The sequence below is a fragment of the Oncorhynchus kisutch genome, unplaced genomic scaffold (assembly GCF_002021735.2).
Source record: "Oncorhynchus kisutch isolate 150728-3 unplaced genomic scaffold, Okis_V2 Okis07a-Okis12b_hom, whole genome shotgun sequence".
NCBI lineage: Eukaryota > Metazoa > Chordata > Actinopteri > Salmoniformes > Salmonidae > Oncorhynchus > Oncorhynchus kisutch.
The window spans coordinates 11,452,748-11,469,769 of record NW_022261984.1 but is presented as its reverse complement, the minus strand read 5'-3'; the positions used below and the strand labels follow the sequence as shown (position 1 = coordinate 11,469,769).

The window sequence follows — 17,022 nt, the reverse complement described above, 5'->3', positions numbered from 1 at the left end:
TATTACCAGTGATATGGACTGGAATAGGACTATATTACTAGTGATGTCGACTGGAATAGGACTATATTATCTCAGTAAGCGTTATTAGTTGGTTCCACAGACCTATCATATCTAACTGTTAATATTTGGTATTTCCTACTGGTTTTACTGTGTAAAGTTATTTACTAGAATTATTCTAATATTTACCTGAACACTATTCTCTGTGTCTGAAAGGCTCTCTGGAGCAGAATCCCCTACTCCAAGCCAACTCTCCTTGAGAAGTGACCATTCATGTTACGGTTTTCTAAGTGTGGTGAAGGAGAGTCGGACCAAACTGCAGCGTGTAGATTTCGATCCATGTTTAATCAAACAAACGTAACATGAATAAACACAAAACACAACAAAACAATAAACGTAATGAAAACCGAAACAGCCTATACTTGTCAACTAACAATGCGACAGGAACAACGACACTAAGGACAATCACCCACGACAAACTCAAAGAATATGGCTGCCTAAATATGGTTCCCAATCAGAGACAACGATAAGCACCTGCCTCTGATTGAGAACCACTCCAGACAGCCATAGACTTTGCTAGATAACCCCACTAGCTACAATCCCAAATACATACACACCAAAACCCCAAGACAAAACACACCACAATACAAAAACTCCATGCCACACCCTGGCCTGACCCAATACATGAAGAAAAACACAAAATACTAGGACCAGGGCGTGACAATTCAATGGATCAACCAATCACATCTACAAATGGAGATCTCAGGTTTGTGCAGTGACCACTCCATGGATATATCGGAAATTATTCAGATCCCTTGACTTTTTAGACATTTTGTTATGTTACAGCCTCATTATAAAATGCATTTAAAATAAAAAAAATCTCAGGAATCTACATATAAAACCTCATAATGACAAAGCGAAAACAGGTTTTCAGAAATGTTAGCAAATGTAACTTATTTATGTAAGTATTCAGACCCTTTGCTATGAGACCAAAAATGGAGCTCAGATGCATCCTCTTTCCATTGATCATCCTTGAGATGTTTCTACAACTTGATTGGAGTCCACCTTTGGTCAATTCAATTGATTGGACATGATTTGGAAAGTCACATACCTGTCTATTTAAGGTCCCACAGTCAACAGTGCATGTGGCCTCCATCATTCTGAAATGGCAAAAGTTTGGAACCACCAATACTCTTCCTAGAGCTGGCTGCACGGCCAAACTGAGTAATCGGGGGAAAGGGGCTTTTTCAGGGAGGTGAGCAAGAACCCGATGGTCACTCTGACAAAGCTCTAGAGTTCCTCTGTGGAGATGGGAGAACCTTCCAGATGGACAACCAACCATCTCTGCAGCACTGCACCAATCAGGCCTTTATGGTAGTGGCCAGACAGAAGCCAATCCTCAGTAAAAGGACATGACAGCCTGCTTGGAGTTTGCCAAAAGTCACCTAAAGAAAAACAAGATTCTCTGGTCTGATGAAACCAAGATTGAACTCTTTGGCCTGAATGCCAAGTGTCACGTCTGGATGAAACCTGGCACCATCCCTGCGGTGAAGCATGGTGGTGACAGCGTCATGCTGTGGGGATGTTTTCAGCGGCAGGGACTGGGAGACTAGTCAGGATCGAGGCAAACCTGAACGGAGAAAAGGACAGTGGGATCCTTAATGAAAACCTGCTCCAGAGCACTCAGGACCTCAGACTGGTGCGAATATTTACCTTCCAATTTACCTTCCAACAGGACAATGACCCTAAGCACACAGCCAAGACAATGCAGGAGTGGCCTTGGGACGAGTCTCTGAATGTCCTTGAGTGTCCCAGCCAGAGCCTGGACTTGAATCCGATCAAACATCTCTGGAGAGACCTGAAAATAGCTGTGCAGCAACCCTCCCCGTCCAACCTGATAGAGCTTGAGAGGATCTGCAGAGAAGAATGGGAGAAACTCCCCAAATACAGGTGTGCCAAGCTTGTAGCGTCATACCCAAGACTAGAGGCTGTAATCACTGCCAAAGGTGCTTCAACAAAGTACTGAGTAAAGGGTCTGAATACTTAAATTAAATGCGATATTTCAGTTTTATTGCATTTTTTACAAATGAGCAAACATGTCTAAAACCTTTTTGATTTGTCATTATTGGGTATTGTGTTTAGATTGATGAGGGGGAAAGCTATGTAATCAATATTAGTGTAAGGCTGTAACGTAACAAAATTTGGAAAAAGTCAAGGGGTCTGAATTCTTTCCGAAGGCACCTATCACGTAATAAAATATAGATCTCAGTGACCTCAGTACAGTGACCTCTCCATGGATCCACCTATCACCTTTACAAATCTCAGGTTTGTGTTAAAGCTGCTATTCTATCTGTTTAAAGGTATTATTGATTGAGTTCAGTATGTTGTGCTCTAGCGTTATGATAGAAAATACTGTTACTGTACATTATTATCATTTTGGTTATACTGTACATTTTCCATAACTGACTGGTTGAGAAATATACTTCAGTTATTGATTCAGATGTACATATAATTCTGTCTTTGTTTAAATCCTCCTTTCCACAGCGTTAAACAGGAGAGGGTGGGGTCTCCGTGTCTGTCCATGAAGAGTGATTGGTCCATGGACAGGCCCATTAAGTTTGGAAAAGGTGCCAGGTATGTGAAAAACCTAACATAGAAATAACAGCCAATCACCTGATAGAAGATTACTGTTCTACAAACAATGATGAATAAGTGGGTTTTTCATATTGCAAATGCAACACAAGTCAACATCCAAAAGCAACATTTTGAAAAAGTGCTTTTTGGACCGTTTTTAGAAATTCTTTAGATTTTTTTTGTCAATTACACGTGTAAGAACTGTATGAATATACTTTAGTCCAATTTTATTATCATATATTTATTTTTTAATTTTAACTTGTGCATAAGGCATATATATGTTTTGTCCATTTGCAATATGAATTCATAGGAAGTCAAAAGTCAAAATTCAAAAATAGCAGAAAAGGTGCCAGGTGAAGAGTGATTGGTCCATGGACAGGCCCATTAAGTTTGGAAAAGGTGCCAGGTAAGTGAAGAACCTGACATACACATAAAATCACCTGATAGAAGATTAGTGTTCTACAAACAATGATGAATAAGTAATTGTGGTTTAAAATTAAAGAAAGAATAGCATTTATCATTCATAAACAAAACCCTCTTTGATGTGTCCACAGTGGTAAACAGGAGAGGGTGGGGTCTCCGTGTCTGTCCATGAAGAGTGATTGGTCCATGGACAGGCATATTAAGTTTGGAAAAGGTGCCAGGTAAGTGAAGAGCAGAAGCTTTCTCATGTAGATACTGATATGGTGCTGGAGGTGATGAATGTGTGAGGTTTAAAGGGGCAATCTATGATTGCTACATCAATTATTTTACTTTTAAGTTTATGATATTCATAGCCATTGACTATAGAAGAATATAACTTATAAATACCTCATGAGCTCAGTTCAACTGTCGTACTCCATCAGAACCCAAAATATGAGCTTGTTTTACTTCAATGTTTGTAAACAACTGAATCGTCAACAAACAATGTATGGCTTCATAACATGGATAAAACTTGGTTAAAACGTCAATTTTGATGTCATAGATGGCCAGTCCTGGCATCCATAGATCCATCCATGAATTTTGAGAGTGGTCACCTTTCTCCAACCCCATCCAAAAAATTGTTTGCCCAAAAATGTGGTGGTGTTTTCTTCAAGCTTTTTCTTTCTTCTTGTTGTTTCAACTGCAGATTGTCCCTTTAACAGGGGTTGGAATTCCCCTCATTTTAAAGAGGTTGTCAAGCTCTGACCTGAGATATCTCTGTTTACTTTATATTTTGGCTAGGTCAGGGTGTAACGAGGGTGGGTATGCTAGTTTTTGTATTGTCTAGGGTTTTTGTATGTCCAGGTAATATGTATGTCTATGGTGGCCTGAATTGGTTCCCAATCAGAGGCAGCTGTTTATCGTTGTCTCTGATTGGGGATCATTTTTAGGTTGCCATTTTCCCTTTTGTGTTTGTGGGTTCTTGTTCTATGTTTAGTTGCCTGTCTGCACTACTCATATTAGCTTCACGGTTCGTTTTGTTATTTTGTTAGTTTGTTCAGTGTTCGTTCTTATAATACAGAACAATGTACGCATACCACCCTGCGCCTTGGTCTCCTCCTTACAACGATCGTGACACCTGTGAGTCTATCAGTCCAGGGCTGTATCCACAAAGCATCTCAGAAAAGGTCCTAGGAATTCTGTTAAAACCTGTTTTAAGACAAGAAAATCTCCCAGCTGAGAGTAGGTTTTTAGAGGATGTTAAGACACAGCTCAGAGTAGGTTTTAGGATATTAAGACACTGCTCAGAGTAGGTTTTAGGATATTACGACACTGCTCCGAGTAGATTTTAGGATGTTAAGACACTGCTCAGAATACGTTTTAGGATGTTAAGACACTGCTCAGAATACGTTTTAGGATGTTAAGACAATGCTCAGAGTAGGTTTTAGGGTGTTAAGACACTGGTCAGAATACGTTTTAGGATGTTAAGACACTGCTCAGAGTAAGTTCTAGGATGTTAAGACACTGCTCAGAGTAGGTTTTAGCAGGATGTTAAGACACTGCTCAGAGTAGGTTTTTAGCAGGATGTTAAGACACTGCTCAGAGTAGGTTTTTAGCAGGATGTTAAAACTTCTTGTGGACTTTGTTCCTGTGGCGGGATCAAATCAGCTGATATTTTAGAGCGCCACCTATAGTTTTCGATTAAACTCAAACTTTCATTAAAACACACATGCAAGGTACTGAATTAAAGCTACACTCGTTGTGAATCTAGCCACCGAGTCAGATTTGTAAAATGCTTTTCGGCGAAAGCATGAGAAGCTATTATCTGATAGCATGCCTTCCCCAGAATACCAGACCTTTACCTAAACAACAGATTTTGCGGTAGCCGGCGCTACCCAAAACGCAGAAATAAAATATAAAACATTCATTACCTTTGACGAGCTTCTTTCTTGGCACTCCTATATATCCCATAAACATCACAATTGGGTCTTTTTCCCGATTAAATCCGTCATTGTATAGGCAAAATGTCGTTTTCTGAAGACCGGTCTGAGCCAGGAATACTCCCTTTTACAAGACGCAACGTCACTTTTTAAAATGACAAAAGTTGCCTATAAACTTTTACAAATCATTTCAAACGACTTTTCTAAACCAACTTTAGGTATTAATAAACGTTAATAATCTATCAAATTGATCATGGGGCGATCTGTATTCGATAGCAGCAAGTCTTGAACTCATCGTCCATGTTTTCAATTTCACAGCATCCTTGGGCGAGCTCCAAGAAAGGAAGTGCCCTGACGTAATTTAACCAAGGATAAAGCAGGCAGAAAATGACAGTACTGGCGACATCGTGTGGAAGCTGTAGGCATTGTAATGGGGGCCTAGTTTTTTGCCTGTCGCCTTAGACAATACATTGACTGGCGGATGAATATTTTTTTTTGTGTTTTTGGTGACCAGTTTTTCGAGGGATCTTTACTCCTAAACACGTTCTGTTATAGCCACAGACACAATTTAACCAGTTTTAGAGACTTCAGAGTGTTTTCTATACACACATACTTATCATATGCATATACTATATTCCTGGCATGAGTAGCAGGACTGTTGCGCGATTTTTAACAAAAAGCTGCGAAAATTCGCATCATCCATAAGAGGTTTTAAGACACTGCTCAGAGTAGGTTTTAGGATGTTAAGACACTGCTCAGAGTAAGTTTTAGGATGTTAAGACACTGCTCAGACATTCTCAGAGCCAAGAGTTAAATAAACTTTAAGGAGTTCCTCAGCTGATAATCAGGACAGTTTGAGGTACTGCAAAGGGAAGATGGTGATGACGCTCATTGACTTTGGTTATTCCCCATCATTGGGGAACTCTACAGCTTCAGACAACCACAGTGAATGTGACTGGACATCAAATGCTGTTTGATTTCATTTTCACCTGACACGATCACTTTGCCTACTCTTAATTATTGTCTAATGTGTTTCCATGCATAACCCTTTTTTTTTTTTTTTTTACCAATTCTGATAGTTGCTAAAAGCGGAATTTTGACAATATTACCGTTATGATTCTCCCGTTTAGCAACTCTCAATTGCTTTGGTACAGTAGGCATCAAGTCACTTGCCGATTTAATAACAACGTTTGAAAGGTCTATCATTTTCATCAAACACAATCAAAGTTAACATAAATATGCCTTCATTTGCCCAATGTAGACATATTTTTTAACATTGCGATGTTAAATGGATAACTTAGAATAACATGGTGTAGGTCATTCAATAATCCAAGGAAAAGGGTGTTTATTTATCAGCCTAGTGGTTATAAGTATTTAGGAATATCATATGAAATAGGCATCATGTGAAATCATTGCCAAATAAAAATAACAAAATATTTATGTTTCTGTCCATTTAGAAACAGAAATATTTAGATATTTCTAGATGAACAGAAACCCAAAACAAACATGAAAGATGGATAGTTATTAAACTCTGAAAATTCAGACACTGACGAAACCCTCCTTTTTCTTTCCACAGTGTTAATCAGGAGAGGGTGGGGTCACCGTGTCTGTCCATGAAGAGTGATTGTTCCATGGACAGGCCCATTATGTTTGGAAAAGATGCCAGGTAAGTGAAAAAACAGCTTCCACATTCCTGTAAATCTAGTAGGTTATCTCCTGTATAATAGTCTTTAAAACAGCAACCACATTTCTCTACCACATTGTGTACAGTGAGCTGACAGCCAGTCTACTGACAGAGGACCACTTCAGATGTTCAGTGTGTACAGAGGTTCTCAAAAAGCCAGTCTCCGTCCCCTGTGGACACAGTTACTGCAGACGGTGCATTGAGACCTACTGGAACCAGCCTGACCAGACAGGAGACTACGACTGTCCCCAGTGCAGAAAGAGATTCAGAACCCGTCCTGACCTCCTCACTAACTCATCCTTGGAGAAGGTGATTGAGAAACTCCACCAGGCAGGGTTCAAGGTCCCTGCTCTTCCCAAGCACTGCTACGCTGGACCTGGAGATGTGGCCTGTGATCTCTGCACTGAGAAACAGCTCAAAGCTGTGAAGTCCTGTCTGACCTGCACTGCCTCCTACTGTGAGAGACATGTCAGACAACACTACACCGTATCAGCTCTACAGAGACACACCCTGGTGGAGGTGACTGGAAACCTGGAGCAGAAACTGTGCCAACTGCACCACAGAGCTCTGGAGGTCTTCTGTAAGACAGACCAGGTTTCTGTTTGTCTGGTGTGTGCCTTGAAGGACCACAGAAACCATGATGTCATAAAGAATGAGAGAGATACAAAAGAGGTGGGTGTGTCTATAGTCTGGACTAGTGTTGTGTGATTGTGTCCATAATGTCCTTTTTAACTTCTTGTTAATCCAGCCGCATTGTCAGATTTAAAAAAGGCTTTATGGCGAAAGCATACCATGCGATTGTCTGAGGACAGCGCCCCGCACACAAAAGCATTACATACATTTTCCAACCAAGCAGAGGCGTCACGGAAGTCAGAAATAGCTATAAAATATATCACTTACCTTTGAAGATCTTCATCTGGTTGCAATCAGTCCCAGAAGTTTAAGACCGGAGACCATTACCAGAGATAAATAACGAAGTACACGCACTCACCGGAACGCGCTACAAACACTACAGCCAAAATGGAAGACACTTACTAAAACTATAAATTCTAGCTCATTTTTCAAAAAACATGCCTGAAACTCTTTCTAAAGACTGTTGACATCTAGTGGAAGCCCTAGGAACTGCAATCTGGGAGGACTACTTTTTATATTCCCAATGACAGCCATAGGAATCAAGGGTGAGCTGAATTAGTTTTTTTGGGATGGATTGTACTCAGGTTTTCGCCTGCGATATCGGTTATCTTATACTAACAGACATTATCTTAACAGTTTTGGAAACTTTAGAGTGTTGTCTATCCAATACTACCAATTATATGCATATCCTAGCTTCTGGACCTGAGTAACAGGCAGTTTACCTTGGGCACCTCATTCATCCAAACTTCCAAATACTGCCCCCTAGCCCAAATAAGTTATTAATCTCATCCATTAGGATGTAGCATTAAACAACATTGAGGACAAGCAGTCACACATTGTATCCTATGCTGTTCTGGTTTAGAATTCAGTCACCTGAATCTGGAAGTATAACACATTGAGCTTCTGAGCTTCTGTACTACATTATATTACTGTAATGATCAATTCTCTTCTGTCCTGTGTTATATTACTGTAATTATCAATTCTCTTCTGTCCTGTGTTATATTACTGTAATTATCTATTCTCTTCTGTCCTGTATTATATTACTGTAATTATCTATTATCTTCTGTCAAGACAAAAATCACAAATCAAGACCAACAGGCTGCATTAAGATCGGAAACAACATTGTGGAGAGATCTCCAACAAAAGAAGACGGAACTAACCAACATAATCCAACTGGAACAGGTACCGTATTATAAACCACCTGGAACAGGTACTGTATTATAATCCACCTGGAACAGGTACTGTATTATAATCCACCTGGAACAGGTACTGTATTATAATCCACCTGGAACAGGTACTGTATTATAATCCACCTGGAACAGGTACTGTATTATAATCCACCTGGAACAGGTACTGTATTATAATCCACCTGGAACAGGTACTGTATTATAATCCACCTGGAACAGGTACTGTATTATAATCCACCTGGAACAGGTACTGTATTATAATCCACCTGGAACAGGTACTGTAATGTAATCCACCTGGAACAGGTGCTGTACGATAATCCTGTATTATGTCGGCAGTTTCATAGATCGATTAATTATCACAACTCTTTTCTCATGTTAAAACTCTCTGGTGAATTATCACAACTATTTTCTCATCATGTTAAATCTATTTGTCTCTCAGACTTTAGAGAAATCTACCTGGGAACTGACGTATCATACAAAACATTTCTACAGAGGCTTTGGCGATGTTCTTACCAAAGGTGAGTTATATTACTGCTGAATGAATACCTTCAATGACCTGTATAACAACATGTTATTATGTGTTTTCTGTGATTGTCAGACTGGACAACAGACAGTGTTGTGGTGGCTGCCCTCGGTCGTCCCTTAGATCTTGGGATGTTGTATGACTGCCGCAATGAATCATTTTGTTCGGGTACTGTATGCTTTTCCAGTTTTAAAGACTTCAAAGTGTTGTGGATGTATTTATAGTTTCTACTGCTGAGCGTTCTAGTTTTGAATGAGTTGTAAGAAAACACAATGATAGTTATATGTGATAGATGGGGAAAGCAGTTTCATTGAGGCTTATCTGGTTATAGCTGTGACTCAACATTACATTCCAAGTCATTGGTTTTATCAGATTAATTCATTAAGGTTAAAGACTTATGGTTTGTTGGAGGTTGTGAAATGTAAAGTTATTTAATAACCTACTTTTACCCAATTTAATAATTGAAAAGTCTGAAATTCTTCAGGTAATTCAAGTTTCTTATGTCCTTAGATGTTTTTCTGTGGAACAACAACACCATTGCTTCAATGCAGCTGTCCCTCCCTCGGACTCACACAGAGGTGAAGTGTATTGAAGGAGACTCCTTACAGGACAGATTCAGGGCTCTGGATGTGACCGCTCCTCTCAGAGCCAGTGTCCTGTCTGGACTGGTGGAGGTTGGTGGTGCTGCTGGATACCTGAACCATCCTGTTCAGTCCACACTGCAGGACCGGGTCACTCTACAGTACAGAACCACTACCAGACTGGACATGCTCAGTCACAGGGTGCTTCAGGAGGAGACAGTCAGAACACAACGAAAGGCAACTCATGTGGTCATGGCTGTTCTCTATGGAGCTCAAGCATTCTTTATCTTTGACAGCAAACACATCAACAGACAAATTAATGTAAGACGAGAGAAAACCAAGATGCTAGATGTGATTTAAGAAGATGTTCAACACCTTCAATTCAGAAGATATATTCTCAAGTTTGACAGACTCCGAGAAAGTAAACAGTTTGTTGTATCAATGCACCGTGCACAGTGACGTAGACCCGACAACCACAATGGATTATGACACAGCAGTAGAGGTGTACCAGTCCCTGCCAAAGCATCTGGGGCAGCGAGGAGAGAAAGCAGTGCCTGTTCGTGTCTGGCTGTACCCTCTGAAGAATCTGGACCATGCAGCGGCTTGTGTTGAATTTGAGATCAGTGAAGACCTGCTCCTCAGAGCTGAGAAAGTTCTGGAACACCTGAGACGGGTCACAATGAGGTGCCAGGACATGATGTCAGACCACACCAATGCCTATGTGATGAAATGGTTCCCTTATGCTAAGGACAAACTGACACAGTTTTCACAGTTACTGTCAGAGTATCAGGTGGAGTTTCAGAAAATACTGGCCAAAGCCACAGAGTTCATTAGAGAAAATGGTGAATCAGGTTTGTTGTGGTTCAGAGCGATTCTGAAGAAACACGATCAGTCACCGTTCACTCCTCAGGCTTTAGACCATTGGCTTCACAATAAGGAAGCTGAGGTGAATGCTGTTAACATCTGCAAAACCAAGAACCTCCCCATAGTGAAATCTGAGAAGGAGCTGGAGACAGTCCTTCTAGATTCACAGACAGACAGGGTACTGTGTTTCACTCTGACTTCCCTGGAGGATGAAGATCCATTCCTCTCCACCATGAAGCAGCACAAACACTCTGTTCCAATGAACACCGTGAACCAATCTGATCTCACTGGACAGCAGCACAAACACTATGTTCCAATGAACACCGTGAACCAATCTGATCTCACTGGACAGCAGCACAAACACTCTGTTCCAATGAACACCGTGAACCAATCTGATCTCACTGGACAGCAGCACAAACACTATGTTCCAATGAACACCGTGAACCAATCTGATCTCACTGGACAGCAGCACAAACACTATGTTCCAATGAACACCGTGAACCAATCTGATCTCACTCACCAGATATCCGTGTTCCTGGATCCTCCATTCGTCTATATCAACAAGGCAGTCTCATCACTACTAACTTCCAGCTGGGATTAAAACCTGATCCAGTCCAGGTAGCAGAGATAAAACAGAGCTGTGTCCTCCTGCAGTTTCCACAGTCAACCATCAGAAGACCTGAGAGGTACAGAGTAGAGTACAGAGTCATGACTACTGGTGTTAGTACGGTTAGCAAACGGCCATGGAATGTAGTAGACACCCTGGCTCCTGCAGAAACCTGTCTGGTGCCAGGTCTGAAACCGTTCACACTGTACCAGATCAGGTACTCTGTTATAGAACACTCTGGTATGAGTGACTTTAGCAAGGTCATTGAGGTCAAGACCCTGAGATCCCCACCTGAACAGCTGTATGTGAATTGTCTAGACAAGGAAACCATCAAAGGGACTTGGTTCCAGCCAGAGTCTGAAGATGGTGCCTCTGTACTCCACTACAAAGTAGACTATAAAGAGACAGGACTGGAGGGCTGGTCTACCATGGTAACAGAGGGACCTGAATGTTACTGTGATGTAACTCTGAACCTCAGTACCTGCTACAGAGTCAGAGTGTCAGCTGTCTATGGAGAAGGAGACACCAGTGAAACCAGCAGAGAGACAGATGTCCCAGTCAATGGTGAGTTTCTACATAACTATTTACGAATGATAAGGAAACTAAAGGTTACCCTGTCCTGACCTAGCTAATTATCAAATTAAATGTGAAGATGTTTTACATGAAACAAGTCCTGACATCTGCAATTGTAATCTTCTTATTCCTATATACACTATATATAGTATAGCGTTAATGACTCTATGTAGCTACATGTTTATTATGTCTATACAGTATATTAGTGTTAATGACTCTATGTAGCTACATGTTTATTATGTCTATACAGTATATTAGTGTTAATGACTCTATGTAGCTACATGTTTATTATGTGTCTATACAGTATATTAGTGTTAATATGACTCTATGTAGCTACATGTTTATTAGTGTTAATGACTCTATGTAGCTACATGTTTATTATGTCTATACAGTATATTAGTGTTAATATGACTCTATGTAGCTACATGTTTATTAGTGTTAATGACTCTATGTAGCTACATGTTTATTAGTGTTAATGACTCTATGTAGCTACATGTTTATTATGTCTATACAGTATATTAGTGTTAATATGACTCTATGTAGCTACATGTTTATTAGTGTTAATGACTCTATGTAGCTACATGTTTATTAGTGTTAATATGACTCTATGTAGCTACATGTTTATTAGTGTTAATGACTATGTAGCTACATGTTTATTAGTGTTAATATGACTCTATGTAGCTACATGGCCCCACTCTGGCTTCCTGTAGACAATTTTTTATTTTATTTTTACCTTTATTTAACCAGGTAGGCAAGTTGAGAACAAGTTCTCATTTACAATTGCGACCTGGCCAAGATAAAGCAAAGCAGTTCGACAGATACAACGACACAGAGTTACACATGGAGTAAAACAAACATACAGTCAATAATACAGTATAAGCAAGTCTATATACAATGTGAGCAAATGAGGTGAGAAGGGAGGTAAAGGCAAAAAAGGCCATGGTGGCAAAGTAAATACAAAATAGCAAGTAAAACACTGGAATGGTAGTTTTGCAATGGAAGAATGTGCAAAGTAGAAATAAAAATAATGGGATGCAAAGGAGCAAAATAAATAAATAAATAAAAATGAAATACAGTTGGGGAAGAGGTAGTTGTTTGGGCTAAATTATAGGTGGGCTATGTACAGGTGCAGTAATCTGTGAGCTGCTCTGACAGTTGGTGCTTAAAGCTAGTGAGGGAGATAAGTGTTTCCAGTTTCAGAGATTTTTGTAGTTCGTTCCAGTTCGTTCCAGTCATTGGCAGCAGAGAACTGGAAGGAGAGGCAGCCAAAGAAAGAATTGGTTTTGGGGGTGACTAGAGAGATATACCTGCTGGAGCGTGTGCTACAGGTGGGAGATGCTATGGTGACCAGCGAGCTGAGATAAGGGGGGACTTTACCTAGCAGGGTCTTGTAGATGACATGGAGCCAGTGGGTTTGGCGACGAGTATGAAGCGAGGGCCAGCCAACGAGAGCGTACAGGTCGCAATGGTGGGTAGTATATGGGGCTTTGGTGATAAAACGGATTGCACTGTGATAGACTGCATCCAATTTGTTGAGTAGGGTATTGGAGGCTATTTTGTAAATGACATCGCCAAAGTCGAGGATTGGTAGGATGGTCAGTTTTACAAGGGTATGTTTGGCAGCATGAGAGAAGGATGCTTTGTTGCGAAATAGGAAGCCAATTCTAGATTTAACTTTGGATTGGAGATGTTTGATATGGGTCTGGAAGGAGAGTTTACAGTCTAACCAGACACCTAAGCATTTGTAGTTGTCCATGTATTCTAAGTCAGAGCCGTCCAGAGTAGTGATGTTGGACAGGCGGGTAGGTGCAGGTAGCGATCGGTTGAAGAGCATGCATTTAGTTTTACTTGTATTTAAGTGCAATTGGAGGCCACGGAAGGAGAGTTGTATGGCATTGAAGCTTGCCTGGAGGGTTGTTAACACACTGTCCAAAGAAGGGCCGGAAGTATACAGAATGGTGTCGTCTGCGTAGAGGTGGATCAGGGACTCACCAGCAGCAAGAGCGACCTCATTGATGTATACAGAGAAGAGAGTCGGTCCAAGAATTGAACCCTGTGGCACCCCCATAGAGACTGCCAGAGGTCCGGACAGCAGACCCTCCGATTTGACACACTGAACTCTATCAGAGAAGTAGTTGGTGAACCAGGCGAGGCAATCATTTGAGAAACCAACGTTCCTCTTGCTGAGGCAGGATCTCTGAAGCGATCTACGCAAACATTTCACTGTTGTAAGTACTTTGCTTACCTTAGCTGGGTGGCCACCCTTGTTTGCCTAGATCGTCCAAAGACCCCGCCGTCAGCCAGGACCGCCTTGGACCCTGTCACTCCTGGAAAAGCTCGCCAAGTTTGTCGTGGAAAATTGGTTCAAATATGACGCTATCAAGAACTCTGTGAAATTCAATAGGCTTTTAATAAAAAGATATCGCAAGCCGGAGCGGTCCACGGAACACACACACTTTTTCAGAGCCCTCGCTCTGAGTTATACACATACCATATAAGTCCCTCCCATATGCAAATGAAGTTACATCCCAATCCGTGCATCCTGCTTGTTCAGCCCAGTAATGACCCCATCTGCTTTCCATTAGATCCTAATGGTGACAAGACCTTTGCTTTGCTTTGACCTAAAGATAATATAATATAATATCCTCTATGCTTTGACCCTGTAATTAGCTCCATCTGTTCCTTTGTATGTGTGTCTTTATTTCGGATCAATAGACTGTGTGTCTCCTCTAGTTTTAGTGTGTCCAGCTGTCCTAAAAATACTATACATTCCTCTATGCTATAGGCTTTGTCCCTGCACTTAGCTCAATGTGTGTCTTTATCTTGGATCAGCAGACTATGTGTCTCCCCTGTCATTCCTTCAGCATCTCCATGTCTTAAGAATATGTGAACTATGTCTGTAATCCATCAGTTGGTCATTTGGCTGACCCCCTCCTTTGTATATCCCTCTGACCTTTGTATGTCCAGCTATCCTGGCGCCCAACGTGGGGCCCTCTCCCATGGCCCCACTCTGGCTTCCTGTCCTATACAATAGACAATGCCTTTTACCAGAATGGCAAAATGTACTTCTATAAATGTATCTCTCTCTTGCGCCACAGTATATTTGTTTATCCATGTACATAATTTCTCCCAAAGTCTTCGGCCCAACAAAAATTGATTTGGTAACGACAAACTGAACACTTTCAAGTTCGTTGTTTCTACTTCCTAACTCTTGTTCACTTCCTCCTAGGCCCAGCCAATCAGTTTCTACTTCCTAACTCTTATTGTTAATATGACTAATATTTAAATCGCACTTTAAACTACACTTATATTAACTTTAATTTGTTTTATTTTTCTGCAGTCTGGTCCATAGACCTCTCAGAGAGAAAGGCCTCCCTCCTCCTAGAAGTGCTGAAACTCCAACCAGAGAAGAAACCAGTAGAGCTGAAGGGCTGGTCAGATGAAGAGAGTGAAGTGAGGAGTTTCCTTCAGTGTCTGTCCTACATCTCACAGCTGAGGTGAGTGAGTTTACATAGTAATGTTTTCTCATGTTTATGAACAAGACTCTAATAATGTCTACATGTTTCAACATGTAATTTTGTCCCTTGTTTATCCTCAGGTCAGTTTTAACTAATATCAGAGTTTTGTGTTTACTAGTTTAAATAAATGTTGTACACATCACACAGTGTCAGATTGTCTGAATCAGCTGTTACTGTCCTTGTTGCAGTTTCCATCCATGGAGGTCTGATCCCTCAAAGCAGATCAAGTTCCTGGTGGATCTCCTGTCTCAAGCAGCAGAGTGGGAGGAGCAGACAGGAGAGAAGACACTGAAGCTGGTATCATCAGTGTGGACTTACAGCACCTTTCCTTATCGCCATGGAGACACTTATAAACAGAGTGATTTCAGGCAGGAGTGTCCTTCCAGCATTACAGGCAGTTTACCAGTCAGCCAGTCCTGCAGTCTGGTCCATAGACCTCTCAGAGAGAAAGGCCTCCCTCCTCCTAGAAGTGCTGAAACTCCAACCAGAGAAGAAACCAGTAGAGCTGAAGGGCTGGTCAGATGAAGAGAGTGAAGTGAGGAGTTTCCTTCAGTGTCTGTCCCACATCTCACAGCTGAGGTGAGTCTGAGCATGTGTGGTGGTTAGTGATTATGTGATGCTAGTAACATTTATACCAAGATTTCAAATGTTACTAAATGTCATACATGTTGTTTTTTTATTAATATATCTTTCAAAACATAACAAATGTTGCTGTAGTAACACCGATATTATGGAGTTTTGTCATATATTGTTAATTTATCTTAATTATGTGATGCTAGACATTTGTCTTTTAGAAATCTTATGGATTTTACCTCTAAGAATCTGAACGTTTATATTCAGAATATCTAATCTATAAAACCAAATGTCTTGTATATTATGTAACGTTCTCTGTGACATGGTATTATATTTCCATATGACAGGCAGGTCTTCATGTACAGTGAGGTCAAAGTATTGGGACATGGACACATTTGTTATTTTGTCTCTGTACACTTTGACATGATTCACTGACTGAGGTTAAAGACTGCCAGCTTTAATGTCATTTTCACCGTTTAGAAAGTGCTGGAGTACAGAGCCAAAACAACATAAAATGTGTCACTGTCCCCATACTTTTGGACGTCACTGTCTCCTAAATGTCTGATTTGATGTCCCCCATGTTTTGCTGTTCCAGCTGTGAAGATGAAAGGTTCTTCCAGACTGTGTGTGAGTCCATCCCTGTGAGGTCCAGAGAGGAGGACCAGCAGTTGGCCTCTCTCCTCCAGGCCTTGGGCTCCACCCTGTCACTGGGAGGAGAGTTACCCAGGAAAACCTGCAAGTCTGTGGGGAGAGTCCTGGGTCTCTGTGCCTCCAGTGTGGACCTCACTCTCACCCCAGCAAGATCTCTCTCCAAGGAGCCGCACTTCTTTTGAGACATGAGTCAAAGCTCCACAAGCTCAGGTATGTTCAGGAAGACAGCTTTTGCAGGTCTATTCAATAGTTGATTCTCCTACTGAGTATTTATCTGACAAGGTTTCTCTGTTTCAAGTGACTTGCGTTTTGTCTTTTCATTCCAGGCTGAATGTGGGCGTGGCAGTGAAACTGTCCAGACTGGTTAGGAGGACAGGGAGAGGTGCTACTTCACTGACTGTCCCAGAGCTCTCCCTGGACCTAAAGAGCAGCCAGACACCAGAGAGAGTGTTATCCAGGGCTCTGAGTAGTGTGGCATCCCTGCTGAGATTCTGGAGGGTTCAGTGTCTGGACCTGACTGACTTCTGCATCCAGGGTCACTCTCTCATCACACTGCTGTGTCACCAGGGACCTCTCTCTCTCAGGTCAGTCTGAAGCTGATGTTTTTTAAAGTAGAAATAGTAACGTCATTCATGTGTTTTTCTTCCTATTTCTG

The 17,022-nt window shown here is 41.2% G+C and overlaps 1 protein-coding gene across 1 annotated transcript; it reads left to right on the top strand.

The window, feature by feature from the left end:
• The first annotated feature begins 2,290 nt into the window (after window positions 1-2,290).
• LOC109878011 (uncharacterized) lies at window positions 2,291-16,401 on the top strand. The gene is made up of 12 exons (XM_031814594.1): window positions 2,291-2,322; window positions 2,542-2,631; window positions 3,186-3,275; window positions 6,550-6,639; window positions 6,744-7,329; window positions 8,362-8,472; window positions 8,917-8,995; window positions 9,076-9,168; window positions 9,511-11,616; window positions 14,966-15,122; window positions 15,332-15,722; window positions 16,312-16,401. Exons 1-9 carry the CDS (start codon window positions 2,291-2,293, stop codon window positions 9,939-9,941), a joined length of 1,602 nt encoding a protein of 533 aa, XP_031670454.1. The 3' UTR covers window positions 9,942-11,616; window positions 14,966-15,122; window positions 15,332-15,722; window positions 16,312-16,401.
• The last annotated feature ends 621 nt before the right edge of the window (window positions 16,402-17,022 follow it).